Source organism: Acanthochromis polyacanthus, chromosome 11, assembly GCF_021347895.1.
Source record: "Acanthochromis polyacanthus isolate Apoly-LR-REF ecotype Palm Island chromosome 11, KAUST_Apoly_ChrSc, whole genome shotgun sequence".
Lineage (NCBI taxonomy): Eukaryota > Metazoa > Chordata > Actinopteri > Pomacentridae > Acanthochromis > Acanthochromis polyacanthus.
In genome coordinates, this window is record NC_067123.1 from 39,252,481 (window position 1) to 39,268,905 (window position 16,425).

General features: G+C 37.0%; 1 protein-coding gene across 1 annotated transcript; it reads right to left on the reverse strand.

Moving 5' to 3' along the window:
• Positions 1-538: 538 nt before the first annotated feature.
• LOC110971397 (vesicle-associated membrane protein 2-like) lies at positions 539-11,739 on the reverse strand. Its single transcript, XM_022221739.2, has 5 exons — positions 11,535-11,739; positions 9,203-9,323; positions 8,185-8,343; positions 4,217-4,268; positions 539-2,764 (listed from the first exon to the last, which is right to left on the reverse strand). Coding segments are annotated over exons 1-5 (351 nt in total). The 5' UTR covers positions 11,537-11,739; the 3' UTR covers positions 539-2,747.
• Between the last annotated feature and the right edge of the window lie 4,686 nt (positions 11,740-16,425).

Genomic DNA, 16,425 nt, shown 5'->3' on the forward strand with positions numbered 1-16,425 from the left:
GTTTTATTATCATGTCCTGTTTTGTTTTTATGGAATCAAGAGTGTCATAATAAATGATAAATCTGCTTTAAAAAATAAGAAAATGTGTAAATATAAAGAGGAAAAAATTTAAAATACATCTTTAAAAAAATGAGGAAATAAAGTAAAATGAGTAAAAGGAACAGGAGTTTTCCCTTTTAGGAAAATGCAATGTCAAAATGGAAAAACAAAATAAAGGGAAAAGCAAAGACAAAATTTCACTTCATATTTTTTAATTAATTTTTTAAATTTATTCCTCTTTATAGTTGCACATTTATTTACTTATTTTTAAACAGATTTTATTATTTTATTTATTCCTCTTTATATTTACATATTTATTGTTATTAATGTTAATCTTAGAAGCTGGTGGAGACCAAAAATGGAGCTGAAACAGTGACTATGTCAGCAGAAATACGACTTCAGTGAAAGAAAATGTAATAACTGAAAAGGTTACGATGTGTGACGATGTTTTCGGAGTTTTTTGAGAATAGCTCACAAACCAGAGCTGAAACACTGCATATCTGTTGCAAACGTGAATTTATTTGAATTCCAAGAACATTCTAAACATCTTAAGAACATCCAGCAGGACAAGAAGCAGCTCTGATCCTGAATTCCACGTCCAACTTTAACCGTTCAGTCTGAAATGCGATAAACTATCCCTCCACGTTGAACAATGAGCGCTTTAATATCTACAGTTAATTCACATTCTGCGTTTTCATTCGTGTACGGAGGAACCAGAAAGAACAAAGACACGTGACGCACATTCAAACCACAGAACACGGGTCGGGTCGGTTCACAACACGACAAAAAGAAACACTGCATCTTAACTGAAGCTGGGCAGACGAACGGCAAAGAAATATCTAAATTATTCCAGTCGTGTTTATCCAGGAGGTGAACTTTCTGCTCAAAGTGGAATTAATTTAGCAGCAGCAGCAGCAACACTGACAGAAAAACATGAGAAAGGAAAAGGATGAAGGGAGGACAGAAATAAACAAAGCAGGAGAGAGAAAACATGTTCACTGTTTCGGTCCTTTTACAGGCAGATTAGAATCTGAATAATAAAGAAAACAAAACATTTTTCTTGTTCTATTCGGCCACGTATTATAACTATCTGACACTGTGAGCTCATCCTGACCTGTTATCCGTCTGTAGCTTTGGGATAATTAGCAGGAATCCGTTCTGACAGACCGTAGTTATCCATGTATGCAGATGATCTTCAACTCTTCATCTATCATGTGCACACACTAAAACACACTTTCTAAAATGTTTACTCAATTAAATTTTCTACAAACCTCGCCAAAAACACAACTTTTCTCCAATCTCATACAAATATCTTGTTCTTCTCATTAGGAATTAACTGAGACCAAAATCACTAATTGCAGGTTTTACTGTGACGAGCTCTCTATAAATGTTGTAAGAAAAATAAACTTTATGTTCAGTTCAAACCACCTGTCTGCTGTAAAGTCAACAGCTTTTTGACCGACCAACTCTAAAGTTTCATGAACAAATAAACAGATAGTTTAATTTTGGTTAGTTTTACCCGTCATCCGTTTCAGATACATTTTCTACGTAGAATTTTCAGGTATTCTTATGCGAAAGTGCAGTTTTTTATGAACATTTAGCAGATTTACTAGATGTTTTTTCCTGACATTTAGCCTGTAATCTGTTTAGAAACACTCCACAGCAAATGGGTCAATATATAACTGAGGGACTTTTGAAGTCCATGGGATTTATCTTATATATATTTTTATTAAAAAAAAAAACTAATGCTTTTTAACTAAATAACGTCTGAATTTAATAGCAACCACCTTCTAATGAGCTAAACAATAATAAAATGAGCTGATTCAGAAATAGTTTGGATTAAGTTGAGGTAATCATGACAGATGTTTTTTTGGAAATATATCAAATTTTCTATAGAAATCCCTTTCCACTAAGCTCCCCGTTCCAAAAACTCCTCTCCAGGAAGTGTGTTAATTCCAGATCACATGACCTGCTCCACATGATGTCATTTCCTCCTGAAGAAAAGACTGGAAGACTCCAAGACTTTCTGACTTATTTAATATAAAGTAGTCAACAGGTTTACTGCAATATCTTTAGAAATACCTTTTAATTTCAATTTTACTCAACTGTATAAATAATATTTAGAAGAATCTTTGTGTAAAAACGACATGATGTTTGGTTATAGGCGGCCATATTGGTTTTGGACCTAAAAACAGCAAAAATGTGAACTAAGATAGCAAAAGTCCTGCAATTATATGCTGACCCAAACAGTCAAAGCCTCGTTTTTAACCCCAGATAGCAAGAAAGTAAAGAAGTGAAGATAAGTGACTATTTGGTTTTAGTTTCTCTTTTAAGAACTACTGATAAACTAACAGCATCAGGAGGTTTTATTCATGTTGGACAATTGAACAAATGTGGGTTAAAGATTTTTACACACGAAAGAAAAGGTGTCTTTGGTCCACTTTTCTGCAAACTGTCCCGACGTAATGAAACCCCTCAGACTGTCAGTGAACAGGAAAATGATCTCAGCTGCTACTGAAAGTCAGGAAACCTGCCTGGAGCAGCAGAAGGAGGCGTTTTTGGAGAACAACACAGATTCATGCACGGAGGTTAGGGAGGAAGGAAGAGGAAGGAGGACGAAGAGCAGCTGAGGAGAGGCTGGATTTGTCTCGGCGGGTTCTCGGTTCAGACTCGTCCTGTGAGTTGTGCGTTCGTCCCTGAAGAGCAGCTCAGTGGAAGAAATACACTGAGGACAGAAAACACACACAATCATTTCTGGGTAACATTTAAAACAAACAATAAATAAATAAATAAGAACAATAGTAATAAAAAAACTGCAACACATTTTCCAGTGATTTAATTCCTTTAGGACAGCGGTCCAGTTTACATTACACTGTAAAAAAAAAAATCTGTCATTTTAAGAAAAAATTTTGATTTATTTTATAGTGTTTTCTTTAAATACCCAAAAATATAAACAACATTATTACAAAAATAATGTGAATAATTATGTCTGCTTTAAAATAACATTAGAATAGCCATAAAGTTTATCTTTTAACCCTGTAAAACCCACTGTTGCAAAAATACATCAGTTATATTGTTTTATTATTAGTTTTTATTATTTTTATCTAAATAAATACATGTTATTTTTGCTATACTTTCAATAGTTGGGTTTTACAGATTATACGTACATATCTAAAATATTTTCACAATTTTGTAATCATTAGTGTATATATGAAGAGTTTATTTACAAAAACAGATAGCTCCGTTTTGATAAATTTTCCGAAAACTTTTTTTTATTGTTTACTTGAGATAATAATATTCATCACAATAATAATTTATTTTTTCCCTATTTTGTCATGTATTTTTCTACTGAGTCTAATCCACTCAACTTCAGTTTGATTGATATTATCTCGAGTAAACAATAAAAGAAAATGTTTTCCGAAAATGTATCAAAACGGAGTTATCTACTGTTGCAAATAAACTCTTCATATATACATCACAAAAAATGTCCTTTTAGACAGAACTGTTACATTAGAATCTATTACTGTCAATATATTTCTAAAATTAGATACACTTAGTAAGAATAGCATACAAAGATAAATGACAGGTCTCTTGTATAACTGCAGAAGTCTTTCACAACCAAAGTGTTGAATTTACGTGTTTTCATCCGTGTATAATCAGTACATGAACTGCTAATCAGTAAGAATGTGCATGTAAATCATTCATCAGTGGATCTATCTGTACTTGTTTTACATCAAATGTCACTTCAGCGTCTTTATGTGTAAATATTCGTCTTTACACAATAAAAGGCAGCAAAATTACAAATGATCTCATGTGAAAAAAAGCTAAGAAGATTTAATTTTCATTTTAGAATAAATGACTGTGCTTTGATGAGACGGTAGCTTTACAGTGTTTATTGTGTGATCCAGATGTTGGGTTTGATTTCTGAAAACTGTTGTTTTTAAGTGTATGTTCTTGCAGGGAAAATAAAATCATTATTTGAAAAAACACCAAAAAAAATAATTATGAAACAAAAACAGAACAAGGTAAATTATGCAACACACAAACTTAATATAAAAAACATCAATATATGAAAAATTGAAAAAATATGACTAGATTTAGCTCTATATGTTTTATGCACTGCAGATAAAAATTTAAGCCCTTTAAAAAGCCATTTTAAAAATGATGTTTCACTCACAGAAAATGACGCCCATGAATATAACTCCTACGATCGCCATGATGATCATCATCTGGAAAAAAAGAGAAAAATCAAAATGTCAGAACAGAACCAGAGTGTGATCGTCTTTAATTCCACCAAGAAATGAGACATAACAGCTTAATTGTGTTTGTCTTTGACACATTTTCATTATGGAATCACAGGAGCTCCATAATAAAAGATAAATATGTTAAAAAATAAGGAAATAAATGTGTAAATATAAAGAGGAATGAATTATTTTAGAGAGCAGGATTAGTGCTTTTTACTCACATGAAGGATTTTAATACTTCCTTTTTTTCTATGTTTGTGTTTTTGAGGAATCTCAGATGCTTCCGTTTTCAGCTTGTGTGTGTGTGTGTGTGTGTGTGTGTGTGTGTGTGTGTGTGTGTGTATCTAAATGCTTCATAAACAAAATCCACATGATAACATGAGGGACAGTAAATCACCTCTGATAGGGGGCGGGCGAGCGAGATTAATGGGAACAACGGGTTAGAGAGAGAGAGAGAGAGAGAGAGAGATTGATGTGGATGTGGTGTGTGTGTGTTTGATTTGTGTATGTTTGATTTGTGTGTTTGTGTGGTGGGACAGTGAGCTTGTCTGAAAATGAATCAAAGAAAATTAAACTAAATGTTCCTATCGCCACCTTCTTATCAAACAAACAGGAATTGTTTTGAGGGACTATTTTCAGCGGCGGATTAATCCACATTTGGTGCTCTAGTGGGTATTTGGGGCAGCAGGATGGTGTTTGTGGGAAAATAAACTGGTAACAGTTCGGCTCATCAAAGCAGAATGAGCCACAAAGATTTCATCCGGTGGCTGACAGTCGGACACGTTCAGCTTTCAGTTACATCACAGACCACAGCTGGCTCTTTAATCCCGACGGTCGCTGTAATCCAGATTGAAATGTTTCCTCTCTGTGATGCCGCCGTCACTCAAACATGTCCCCTCCTCTCGCTAATGTAATCTCTTCTCTGATTGGACAGTCCGAGCTGCGCATTTGGAGGCGGAGCTGAGATGAAAACAGGATTGGCAGCCGAGGCCGGATGAGATGGATGGATGAGAAGGAAGGGAGGGGAGACGGAGGAGAGGCAAATCTGTTTCAGTTTTCACTTTGGTTTCTCCCCAAAGTTTCACTGAGCTACCATGAGGAGCTCAGAAACACATCTTCTAATCATCCAGAGTGAGCTCACCAGAGAGTTAGCTCATTATGCTAACCAGATTTAATTATTAATGCCGGCTAGCACTAGCAAAACACATTTAGAGTGATCAGAACTAAGAAAACCAACAACAAAGCAAACTAGACTTACTTCAAAAACTTAGCTGTCGCCCACCGGCATTTTCCGTCCGGCGTCTCCGAAGATGATACCTGGCAAACGATGATTGCTAGCTGAGTTGAACCAAAGCTAAACTGCTAGCTAAACTGCTAGCTACGTCAACAGAGAAAGCTGAGACTGAATGTTAGAAAATATTTAATTTCTCTCTCACAGTTTGGTGTGTAAAATAGCCAGATAAATAAATAAAAGCTAAACTGCTAGCTGTGCTATATTCCATCCGAAATGCAGTTAAATGCAGGCTAGCTTATTATGCTAAACAGTTAATTATTAATGCCAACTAGCACTTGTACAAAGTTTAGCACATTTAGGCAAATTAAGCGTCATCAAAGAAAGACAAGCCGAATTAATTCTAACCAAGTTTCACTGTTGGCGTTTAGATGTAAGCTAGCCAAGTTGGACCAAAGCTAAACAGCTAGCCACGTCTTATTTCCAGTGCTAGCATCGATGAACAGTAAACGCTAAAAGACGAAATGTTTAAATGATTATTCTTTCTCAGTGTGACGGTGTAGCAGCAGCTGAACCGGTCATTCCAAATATTCTTCTCCCCACCAGTGTTTTCTAGTTCTTCCTGGGGGATCCCAAAGCATTCCCAGACCAGATGAGATATATAATCCCTTCAGAGAGTTCTTCTCTCAGAAAACCTCTGAAGGTAGTCGCCCAGGAGGATCTTAATTACATGTTGAGCCTCTTTTTAACATAAAAGAGCAGCGACTCCAAGCTTCTTCAGCATGATCAGTTTGGAACAACTCACACTGAACCCCAGGAACTGATGTGTTTTTTTTTTTTAAAGTGTAGCAATGAATGGAACTTAATGAACTTATAAATGTACAAAAAAAGCTAAAATTAGATTCCCAAGCAATATGAAAAATGCATCAAACCCACTGTCACCTGTGATTCAGATGGTAAATCTGGGGGCTGAACAGTATCTCGGTGGCTAGTACTGTCACCTCACAGCTAGAAGATCTCCGGTTTGCGTCCTGGGAGCTTTCCGTATGGAGTTTCCATGTTCTCCCTGCGTATACATGGCTTTTCTCAAGGTTCTCCGGCTTCCTCCCGCAGTCCAAAAACATGCTGAGGTTAATTGGTGATTCTAAAATGTCAGTGTGATTGTTTGTCTCTATATGCAGTCCTGTGAGAGACTGTTACATGTCCAGGTGTCTCCTACCTTCACTCTAAATCAGCTGGGATAGACTCCAGCCCCCTATGACCCTAATGAGGATTGGTGTTGGTATAGATGGTGGATGGATGGATGGATGAATGGATGGATGGATGGATGAATGGATGGATGGTAAATCTGGTGTGGCTGTGGCTTCAACCAGCAGAGTGTGATCAACAATGACACACTCCAAAGCAGGAGGTGGCAGGAGTGACCTAAAGCTTTTCCAGCTCCCATCAAACAAAACTCAGAGGACACAAGAACGGAAACACACTAAAACTTCCCGTAGTTCAGTTTCATTCACTGATGAACATGTGTTTGGATCTTTGAGGAGACCAGGTGGTTTCTCTGAAACATATTTAACCACCAGTGTTGTTTAAAACCTGCTGTAGGTCTCATAGCTTGCATGAATAAGCTCAGCTGTCGTCTCTGTTCTGATTCTGAAACAGTTAAAACAAGCCGACGTCACTGAGGCCAAAGAAGGCTTCTTGTCTGATTTTTAAATGCCTTAAAGGGAGTTTTTTCTTACCACTGTCTCCTTAGGGCTGCTCTGGGGGTTCATATGGGTTCTGTAAAGCGTCTTGAGACAATTTGATTGGAATTGGTGCTATATAAGTAAAATCAAAGTGAAGTGAATTAAATGACAAACTATAGAAACAGGCAAATTGACTGAATTTTAAACGTTCTAGCAACCTTTGTTTGAAAATATTTCCAAATTTAAGCATCTGTTTCATAAGAGCAATGTGTAGGAGAGGAAACAGCATTTCAGACCAAAACGTTCTATCTGTCGACCTCTACTAGTAACCAATTTAGAGATTAAAAAACTCAATTATGTTAGAAAACATGCAAAGTATGCTCTTTAAAAATGTAAAAAATCGTGTCCTGAGATAAAAACTAAATGTTGAGATTTAAATTACGTCATAAATAACATTATAAATGTGGGGAAAATGTTTAAAAAATCATTCAGATTGTGTTTTCTGGTTTCTAATGAGCAGCTTTGAACAGGATGCTGTCATTAAAAACAGAATAAATTTCTGGATTTTCATCTTTGCAACAGACCTTGAAGTACTCAACTTGGTAAACGGATATTAAATCTTTATATTTTATCATTCCGAGGTTCATAAATCTTAAAATCATAATATTTCAGAACAATGATATTAACTAAAAATCAGTCTGTTATTTGAGGATCTCAAGCAGTGAATTGTGTTTTGTGAAATCATCTGCAGTGGAGATGTTCTTCAGCTGTTCTCAGGCTAATGCTGACTGAGCAGGAATTCTGTTGTGTCCTCTCATGTGGACAGTGTGTGACCTCGTGCACAAGAACAAAAACACTGCTGTAACCATGGCAACTACACACAACAAAGAGAAAGTCTTGGAGTCTCGCTGAAGGTCAGATGCTCTACAAAGGGTTCACATGGTTCACCTGTGTGCAGGACTGATGCAGGATAAAACAGACAGACCTTGCAGTTCTTCCACCAGTACTTGTTCTTGAGTTTTGCAGCGCTGCTCTCGAACTGCGAGGCTCCGGCCTGCAGGGCGTCGGCCCGGTCGTCCAGCTCTGACAGTTTCTGATCTCTTTCCAGGACTTTGTCCACGTTCACACGCATGATGTCCACCACCTGAGGACCAAACACCCGTCAGCGTCTCCGTCAGGTAAACATCCAGCTTAAACCTGTGAAGTGTTTCACTTTTAACCCTGGTGTCGTCCTGCGGGTCAAACTGACCCGTTTTAAATTTAGAAAATGTGGAAAAATATCTATTTTCACAGTGAAACTTCTGATGTCCGCATTTTCAACATTTTGGGGAAATTTTTAAGCATTTTTTGGTGAAATTTAAAAAAAAAAAAAGTTTATTAAGAATATTGACCAAAAAAATCAGCCAAAATCCAGTGAAAATATTAGAAGTTTTCCTGATATATATGAAAGCACTTTAGATATTTTTACCTATTTTTGGAAGATTTTTACAAATTTTTTTCTTGCCAATTTTGGGGGATTTTTCAAAATAAAACTTTTAAGTTAACTTGTAAGGAATTATTGAAATATTTTTCCTGAAGGTTTTCCAAATTTTCAGAGATTTGAGGATTTTTTTTTTTTTTTGCTGAATTTTTGATTTTTTTTTTAGACAAGGAAACAATTTTTTTGATGCTCGTCAGTGAAAACAACAGGAGGGTTAATTTTAGAATAGACGGTGAAACATGCTCGTGTTCAAGAGGATGCCTGGAAGAAGATGTTGGTCTTTCTGGGAGAGAATCTGTGTGACATAGAAACCCTGGTGCAGCAGTATTATCCCATCTGTAACCAAGATGACCGCTAATGACTGCAGGGATCCAGAGTGAAGTCAGCATTTCAATCTTTTCCCAAATCTTTAACCTTTGAGCTCATTTAACTTCATTATTTTAAACTGAGTCCTCCCTAAATCCCTGAACCTGTTCACAGTGAACCTGCCCGGTCTCTGGTTCTAACATCAGAGCTTCCTCACCTCGTCCACCTGAGCCTGAGTCTGCTGCAGGCGTCTGTTGCTGGTCAGGTTTGGGGCCGGAGCCGGAGGGCCTCCTTCGCCCTCTGGGGCCCCTGAAGCAGCTCCTCCTTCTGGAGTCGACCTGCAGGCAAAGAAAGATGGAGAGAGATGGACGTTTCATCACAGACATCATGAACAGACGAGTTCTGCATTAGTGCTGGTGTCTTTGGCTAAAAATGATCAACGTAGCTTCATATCCCTAAATCAGAAATCATCCAACAACAAACCAGTGGCCGATTCCATAAAGGAACATGAAAACACTGTGCTCATGCAGATCAATTGGCTGATTCAGAATTATTTACCGCTCCCTCCTGTGTTCATGCATGACAAGTTGAAAAAGGCTAAATGAACATGAGACCAGATGAAGTTGTCTGAACGCTGCAGCTCACATTTGAGAGACTCTGTCCAAAAATCTAGACTATTCAGACTGGTTGATTTTTAAACTTTTCAAATAATTAGCAAACCGAACATATTCTAGTACTTCATGAGTTTTATAAGATCATAAACAAATTTTTTTTCAGAGGACAGTGATGATCAGTAGTTAGAGCTAAGTTCTGTCAAGCTAAAGTTTACTCAACCAAGAAAACCACTGAATAGAACAAACCGACCAAAGCTGATTTTTACTGCTTTTGAATTCAACTTGTCATTCAGAGGAGGAGGAATATATTTTTTAATGGTTCAAAGCTCAAGAGAAGCAGCATCAGTGAGCTGCACACATAATACTGGATGTTCACTGACGTCTTCTTCTACCTCCAAGGTCAGAGAGAAGAGAAATAGAGGAAAAAAAACCTCAACAAGCACAATAAGAAACCATTCTTCAATGTTAGCTTTTCAGCTAAGACTCCAGCTTGTAGCCTTTGTGACCAAGGTGAGGCTGAAATTCAGACAGATTTCAACAATGAAGCTTCTTTTGCTGCAGTTATGGGATTAAAATCAAAGTAGTATTCCAACAATTCAACTATTTTATTGATTGAAGTGTAAAACTTTGATTTCATTTCCATTTCCCTCCCCTTCACTTCAACTTCATGACAATTCGGAAAGAGAAAAATATGACACATTTTACTGCTCTTTGTCTGTTTGATTCCTGATTAATTGATGTATTTGTGAAAAATGACTCAGATCTGGCCTCCCCTTAATGAGACAGTAAATAAAAAAAACAAACAAACAAGGAATCTGCAGTTTTGAAATAATTCTAATATAAGATAAGCTTTTATTAATCCCACACTTAAATGTCAGTTAATTAAATCTTATTCCAAAATGAACAAATTTGCATGATAAACAAAATAAATCTTCACTTTTATTCGTAAATTAGTGCTCAGAACTTTGACTTTTCTTGTGAGCATTTTAACTTCTCTGAGGATACTTTTTTTCCAACAATATGTAAAAAACTGAGATAAATCTGACATTTCTTGGCAACGTTCTGAAGCTCAAACTGAAGGAACACACAGCCTGAATTATAAAACACAAACTCTAATTTAATAATAGCAACATGACTCATCTAACTCTGGCCTCCGTCCACTAAATCAAAGCATCGGAGGCTAGAACGGATCAGCAGTTAAGGAGAACTAAATGATAACATCCTGACAAAATGCATTTAGTGTTTTTACTTCCACACAGCAGCAGGTTGTTGGATGTCTGATCGGACCAAACAGCAGCTCACTTTTACTGCCAGGCAGGCTTGTTTTCCAGAAGCAAAATGGAGAAAGATTAGTGCATCAGCAGCAGCAGCAGCCGGACTGATGGAGATCAACATGCACGCACTAATACTCCTCCTCCCCTCCCCCACAAACAATACTTTAAAATCCACACAATATCAGCCGTCTTCTGGAATAAATCAGTCTTCCAGATGTTTCTAGTTTACCGTAACTGTATTTATATCATGTCTTTGCTTGTGCAGAACTCGCTGCTGTTGTTTTGTGAGCTGAATAAATTAGTTTGATAGGATAAGAGCTGATTGTAGAAAAGCCGAGCCGATCACAATGTTGATGGATAGTTTTGTAGGTGAGTCAGCCGGTGAGTCATGGTCGTATTCCTGCAGAGACTTACAGCTGCAGCCCGGACGTTCAACACAGACTGATAACAAGTTTGAAGAAGAAATGGTACGTTTAAAATGAAGAAAATATGAATTAAGAAAGGAAAAATAGTCATTTATTGGTGTAACCTGGATGTTTAAAGACAAATTTCTCACTGTAACCCATCAAGTGGACTTTACTTTGAAATAGTAAATAGATGCTGAGAGATTTTTTAGGTTTCTGTCTAATAAAAAATGAATAAAACATGTTGGAGTACTTACATCTCAGCCCAGGCAGGATGATGGAGATAATCTGAGAGAGAGAAAGAGGGTGAGGGAGATAAAAACAGGGAGAGAGAGAGAGAGAGAGCAGATGAATATGAATGAAGGATCCTTTAGTTTTATTGTCCGTCTGATATCCTGAGTCACTTTTTCTGTTTAACCAAAAAAACTACAACTGAAGAGGCTGCACAGGAAAAAGAAAATCAGTGCGTCACACTCAAACCCCGCCCCTACACACACACACACACACACACACACACACACACACACACACACACACACACACACACACACACACACACACACACACACACACACACACACACAGAGGCTGTAACACTGGAAATCACTGTTGTCCGCTGTAAACAGAGATTGTATTTAATGTATTAAGTGTAAATGTGAAGTTTATTGAGCTGAAACTCACCTGCTCAGTGATGCTGTGATGTCTGGAGATTTTAACAGGGAAAATATTCCACAGGATTTTAGAAAATCTGAACTCTGATTGCCCCAGAATCTTACGGCAATTTTATAGTAGCTCTCCATCCATCCGTAGGGTCGCGGGGGGTGCTGGAGTCTATCTCAGCCGACTCAGGTGAAGGCAGGGGACAACAGTCTGTCACAGGGCTACATATACAGACACACAATCACACTCACATTCACACCTACGGACAATTTAGAGTAACCAATTAACCTCAGCATATTTTTGGACTGTGGGAGGAAGCCGGAGTACCCGGAGAAAACCCACGCATGCACAGGGAGAACATGCAAACTCCATGCAGAAAGATCCCACACCCAGGCCGGGATTTGAAACGGGGATCTTCTTGCTGCAAGGCGACAGTGCTAACCACTACCTCACTGTGCAGCCCATGGTAGATCTCCTAGAATTTAATTGGAATTGTTCTGGAATTTTTTCTGGAATTCAATGGGAATTTTACTGAAATTTTCCCAAGATTTTACAGGAATTCTCTTGAAATTTTTTTTTAGAATTTTGCTGGAAATTTTGTGGGAATTTTATAGGAATTTTATGAAAATAATATAGGAATTTTCTTAAGATTTTACATGAGTTGTCGTGGTAATTTCCCTGCAATATTTAGGCAGTTTTTGGGGGAATTTTTCATACACTTAGGAGGATTTCTCGGAGGTCGTTTTTTGTCCATTTTCGGACGACATACTAAACTATGATGTTTATTTCCATTTTTGGACAAAAAAATGACGTTTTTTGTCCATTTTCGGACGTCATACTAAACTATGACGTTTTTTGTCTATTTTCGGATTACATACTAAAGTATGACATTTTTGTCCAAGATAACTCAAAAACGCCTGGGCAGATTCAGATGAAATTTTGAGGGGATGTAGACTATGGTAAGAGGAAGAGCTGATTTAATTTTGGTGGCAATCCGGAAAGGATCCTGGATTCTGGATCACTTTGAATTTTTTAGTATGTGGTTTAGTATGTGGGCCAAAATATGACAAAAACATCATAGGTTAGTATGTCGTCCAACAAATTGGAACAAGGTGTCCAGATAGCTCAACTGGTTAAGAAGGTGATTTGTAAACAGAACTGTGTCAGAGACGTAGGTTCAATTCTAGCTCATGATCCTTTACTGCATGGATTCCCTGTTTTCCTCTCTCCCTGTTGATTAATTAAGAATGGAATAAAATTGTTAATGAAAATATATGTCTTATGTTTCCATGAAAATACAATACTTCAATTTCTAAATTGTAGATAAATGTATGTGAATACAATGTTCCGTGGGAATGTCACGATCCTTGGCAGAGGTCTGCGCTCTCTGAGTCATAGTTTGGTATGTTGTCCAAAATGTAACTGAAATGTCATAGTTTAGTATGCCGTCCAAAATGAGAGAAAAAACATCATAGTTTAGTATGTCGACAAAAACGTCATAGTTTAGTATGTCGTCCAAAATATGACAAAAACGTCATAGTTTTGTATGTCATCCAAAAAAATGACCAGGCGCCCAAATAGCTCAATGGGTTAAGCAGGTGAACCACAAACGAGCCTGCGATGCAGCCGCCTGGGTTCAATACCCGCTCACGACCTGTTGCTGCATGTCTTCTCACCTGTCTCCTGACACTCTCTTCATCAGCCTATCAAATGAAAAAGTGACCAAAATGTCAGAGTAAAGAACGTGACCAAAAACATCATAGTTTAGTATGTGACAAAAAATGTCATAGTTTAGTATGTCGTCCAAAATGTGAGAAAAAAGTCATAGTTTTGTATGTCATCCAAAAAATGACCAGGTACCCGTATAGCTCAATAGGTTAAGCGGGTGAATCACAAACTGGTCTGTGATGCAGCCGCCTGGGTTCGATTCCCACTTACGACCCGTTGCTGCATGTCTTCTTCCGTTTTCCGTTACTCTCTTAATTAGCCTATCAAATGAAAAAGGCCCAAAAAAGGTGACCAAAACGTCATAGTTTAGTATGTCATCCAAAAAATGACAAAACGTCATAGTTCAGTATGTCGTACAAAATGTGGAAAAAAACGTCATAGTTTTGTATGTTGTCCAAAAAATGAGAAAAATGTCATTGTTTAGTATGTCGTACAAAAAATGACAAAAACGTCATAGTTTAGTGTGTCGTCCAAAATGTGACAAAAACATCATAATTTAGTATGTCGTCCAAAATGTGACAAAAACGTCATAGTTTAGTATGTCGTCCAAAAAATGACAAAAACGTCATCGTTTAATATGTCGTACAGAACATGACAAAAACGTCATAGTTTAGTATGTCATCCCAAATGTGACAAAAACGTCATAATTTAGTATGTCGTCCAAAATGTGACAAAAACGTCATACTTTAGTGTGTCGTCCAAAAAATGAGAAAAACGTCATAGTTTAGTATGTCGTCGAAAAAATGACAAAAACGTCATAGTTTAGTATGTCGTCCAAAATGTGACAAAAATGTCATAGTTTAGTATGCCATCCAAAATGTGACAAAAATGTCATAGTTTAGTGTGTCGTCCAAAATATGACAAAAACGTCATAGCTTGGTATGTCGTCGAAAAAATGACAAAAACGTCATAGTTTAGTATGTCGTCCAAAATGTGACAAAAATGTCATAGTTTAGCATGTCGTCCAAAATGTGACAAAAATGTCATAGTTTAGAATGCCATCCAAAATGTGACAAAAATGTCATAGTTTAGTGTGTCGTCCAAAATATGACAAAAACGTCATAGCTTGGTATGTCGTCGAAAAAATGACAAAAACGTCATAGTTGAGTATGTCGTCCAAAATGTGACAAAAACGTCATAGTTTAGTATGTCGTCCAAAATGTGACAAAAATGTCATAGTTTAGCATGTCGTCCAAAATGTGGAAAAAACGTCATAGTTTAGTGTGTCGTCCAAAATGTGGCAAAAATGTCATAGTTTAGCATGTCGTCCAAAATGTAACAAAAATGTCATAGTTTAGCATGTCGTCCAAAATGTGGAAAAAACGTCATAGTTTAGTATGTCGTCCAAAATGTGGAAAAAACGTCATAGTTTAGTATGTCGTCCAAAATGTGGAAAAAACGTCATAGTTTAGTATGTCGTCCAAAATATGACAAAAGCGTCATAGTTTAGTATGTGGTCCAAAACATGACAAAAATGTCATAGTTTAGTATGTCGTCCAAAAAATTACAAAAATGTCATAGTTTAGTATGTCGTCCAAAAATTGACAAAAACCTCATAGTTTAGTAAGTCGTACAAAATATGACAAAAACGTCATAGTTTAGTATGTCGTCCAAAACGTGACAAAAACGTCATAGTTTAGTATGTCGTCCAAAATGTGACAAAAATGTCATAGTTTAGTGTGTCGTCCAAAATATGACAAAAACGTCATAGCTTAGTATGTCGTCGAAAAAATGACAAAAACGTCATAGTTTAGTATGTGGTCCAAAATATGACAAAAGCGTCATAGTTAAGTATGCTGTCCAAAATGTGAAAAAAACGTCATAGTTTAGTATGTCATCCAAAATGTGACAAAAACGTCATAATTTCGTATGTCGTCCAAAATGTGACAAAAACGTCATAGTTTAGTGTGTCGTCCAAAATGTGACAAAAACGTCATAGTTAGGTATGCTGTCCAAAATGAGAAAAAAAAAGTCATAGTTTAGTGTGTCGTCCAAAATATGACAAAAACGTCATAGTTTAGTATGTCATCCAAAAAAGACCGGGCGCCCGTATAGCTCAATGGGATATGCAGGTGAACCACAAACTGGTCTGTGATGCAGCCGCCTGGGTTCGATTCCCGCTCATGACCTGTTGCTGCATGTCTTCTCACCTGTTTTCTGTCACTCTCTTAATTAGACTATCAAATGAAAAAGGCCCAAAAAAGGTGACCAAAACATCGTAGTTTAGTATGTCGTCCAAAATGTGGAAAAAATGTCATAGTTTAGTATGTCGACAAAAATGTAATCGTTTTGTATGTCGTCCAAAATATGACAAAAACCTCATAGTTTAGTATGTCGTACAAAATGCGACAAAAACGTCATAGTTTAGGATGTCGTCCAAAAAATGACAAAAACGTCATCGTTTAATATGTCGTACAAAACATGACAAAAACATCATAGTTTAGTATGTCGTCCAAACCGTGACAAAAACGTCATAGTTTAGTATGTTGTCCAAAATGTGACAAAAATGTCATAGTTTAGTATGTCGTCCAAAATTTGAAAAAAACGTCATAGTTTAGTATGTCATCCAAAAAAATGACCAGGTACCTGTATAGCTCAATGGGTTAAGCGGGTGAACCACGAACTGGTCTGTGATGCAGCCGCCTGGGTTCGATTCCCACTTACGACCTGTTGCTGCCTGTTTTCTGTCACTCTCTTAATTAGCCTATCAAATGAAAAATGCCCAAAAAAGGTGACCAAAGCGTCATAGTTTACCATGTC

What these genes read in the sequence shown, in the direction of transcription:
- LOC110971397 (XM_022221739.2), bottom strand. An exon ending in CTCAGGCTCAGGTGGACGAG is followed by an intron (nt 8,344 to 9,202) that starts GTGAGGAAGCTC and finishes TTTGGTCCTCAG; the next exon opens with GTGGTGGACATCATGCGTGT. An exon ending in ACTGGTGGAAGAACTGCAAG is followed by an intron (nt 4,269 to 8,184) that starts GTCTGTCTGTTT and finishes CTTTTTTTCCAG; the next exon opens with ATGATGATCATCATGGCGAT.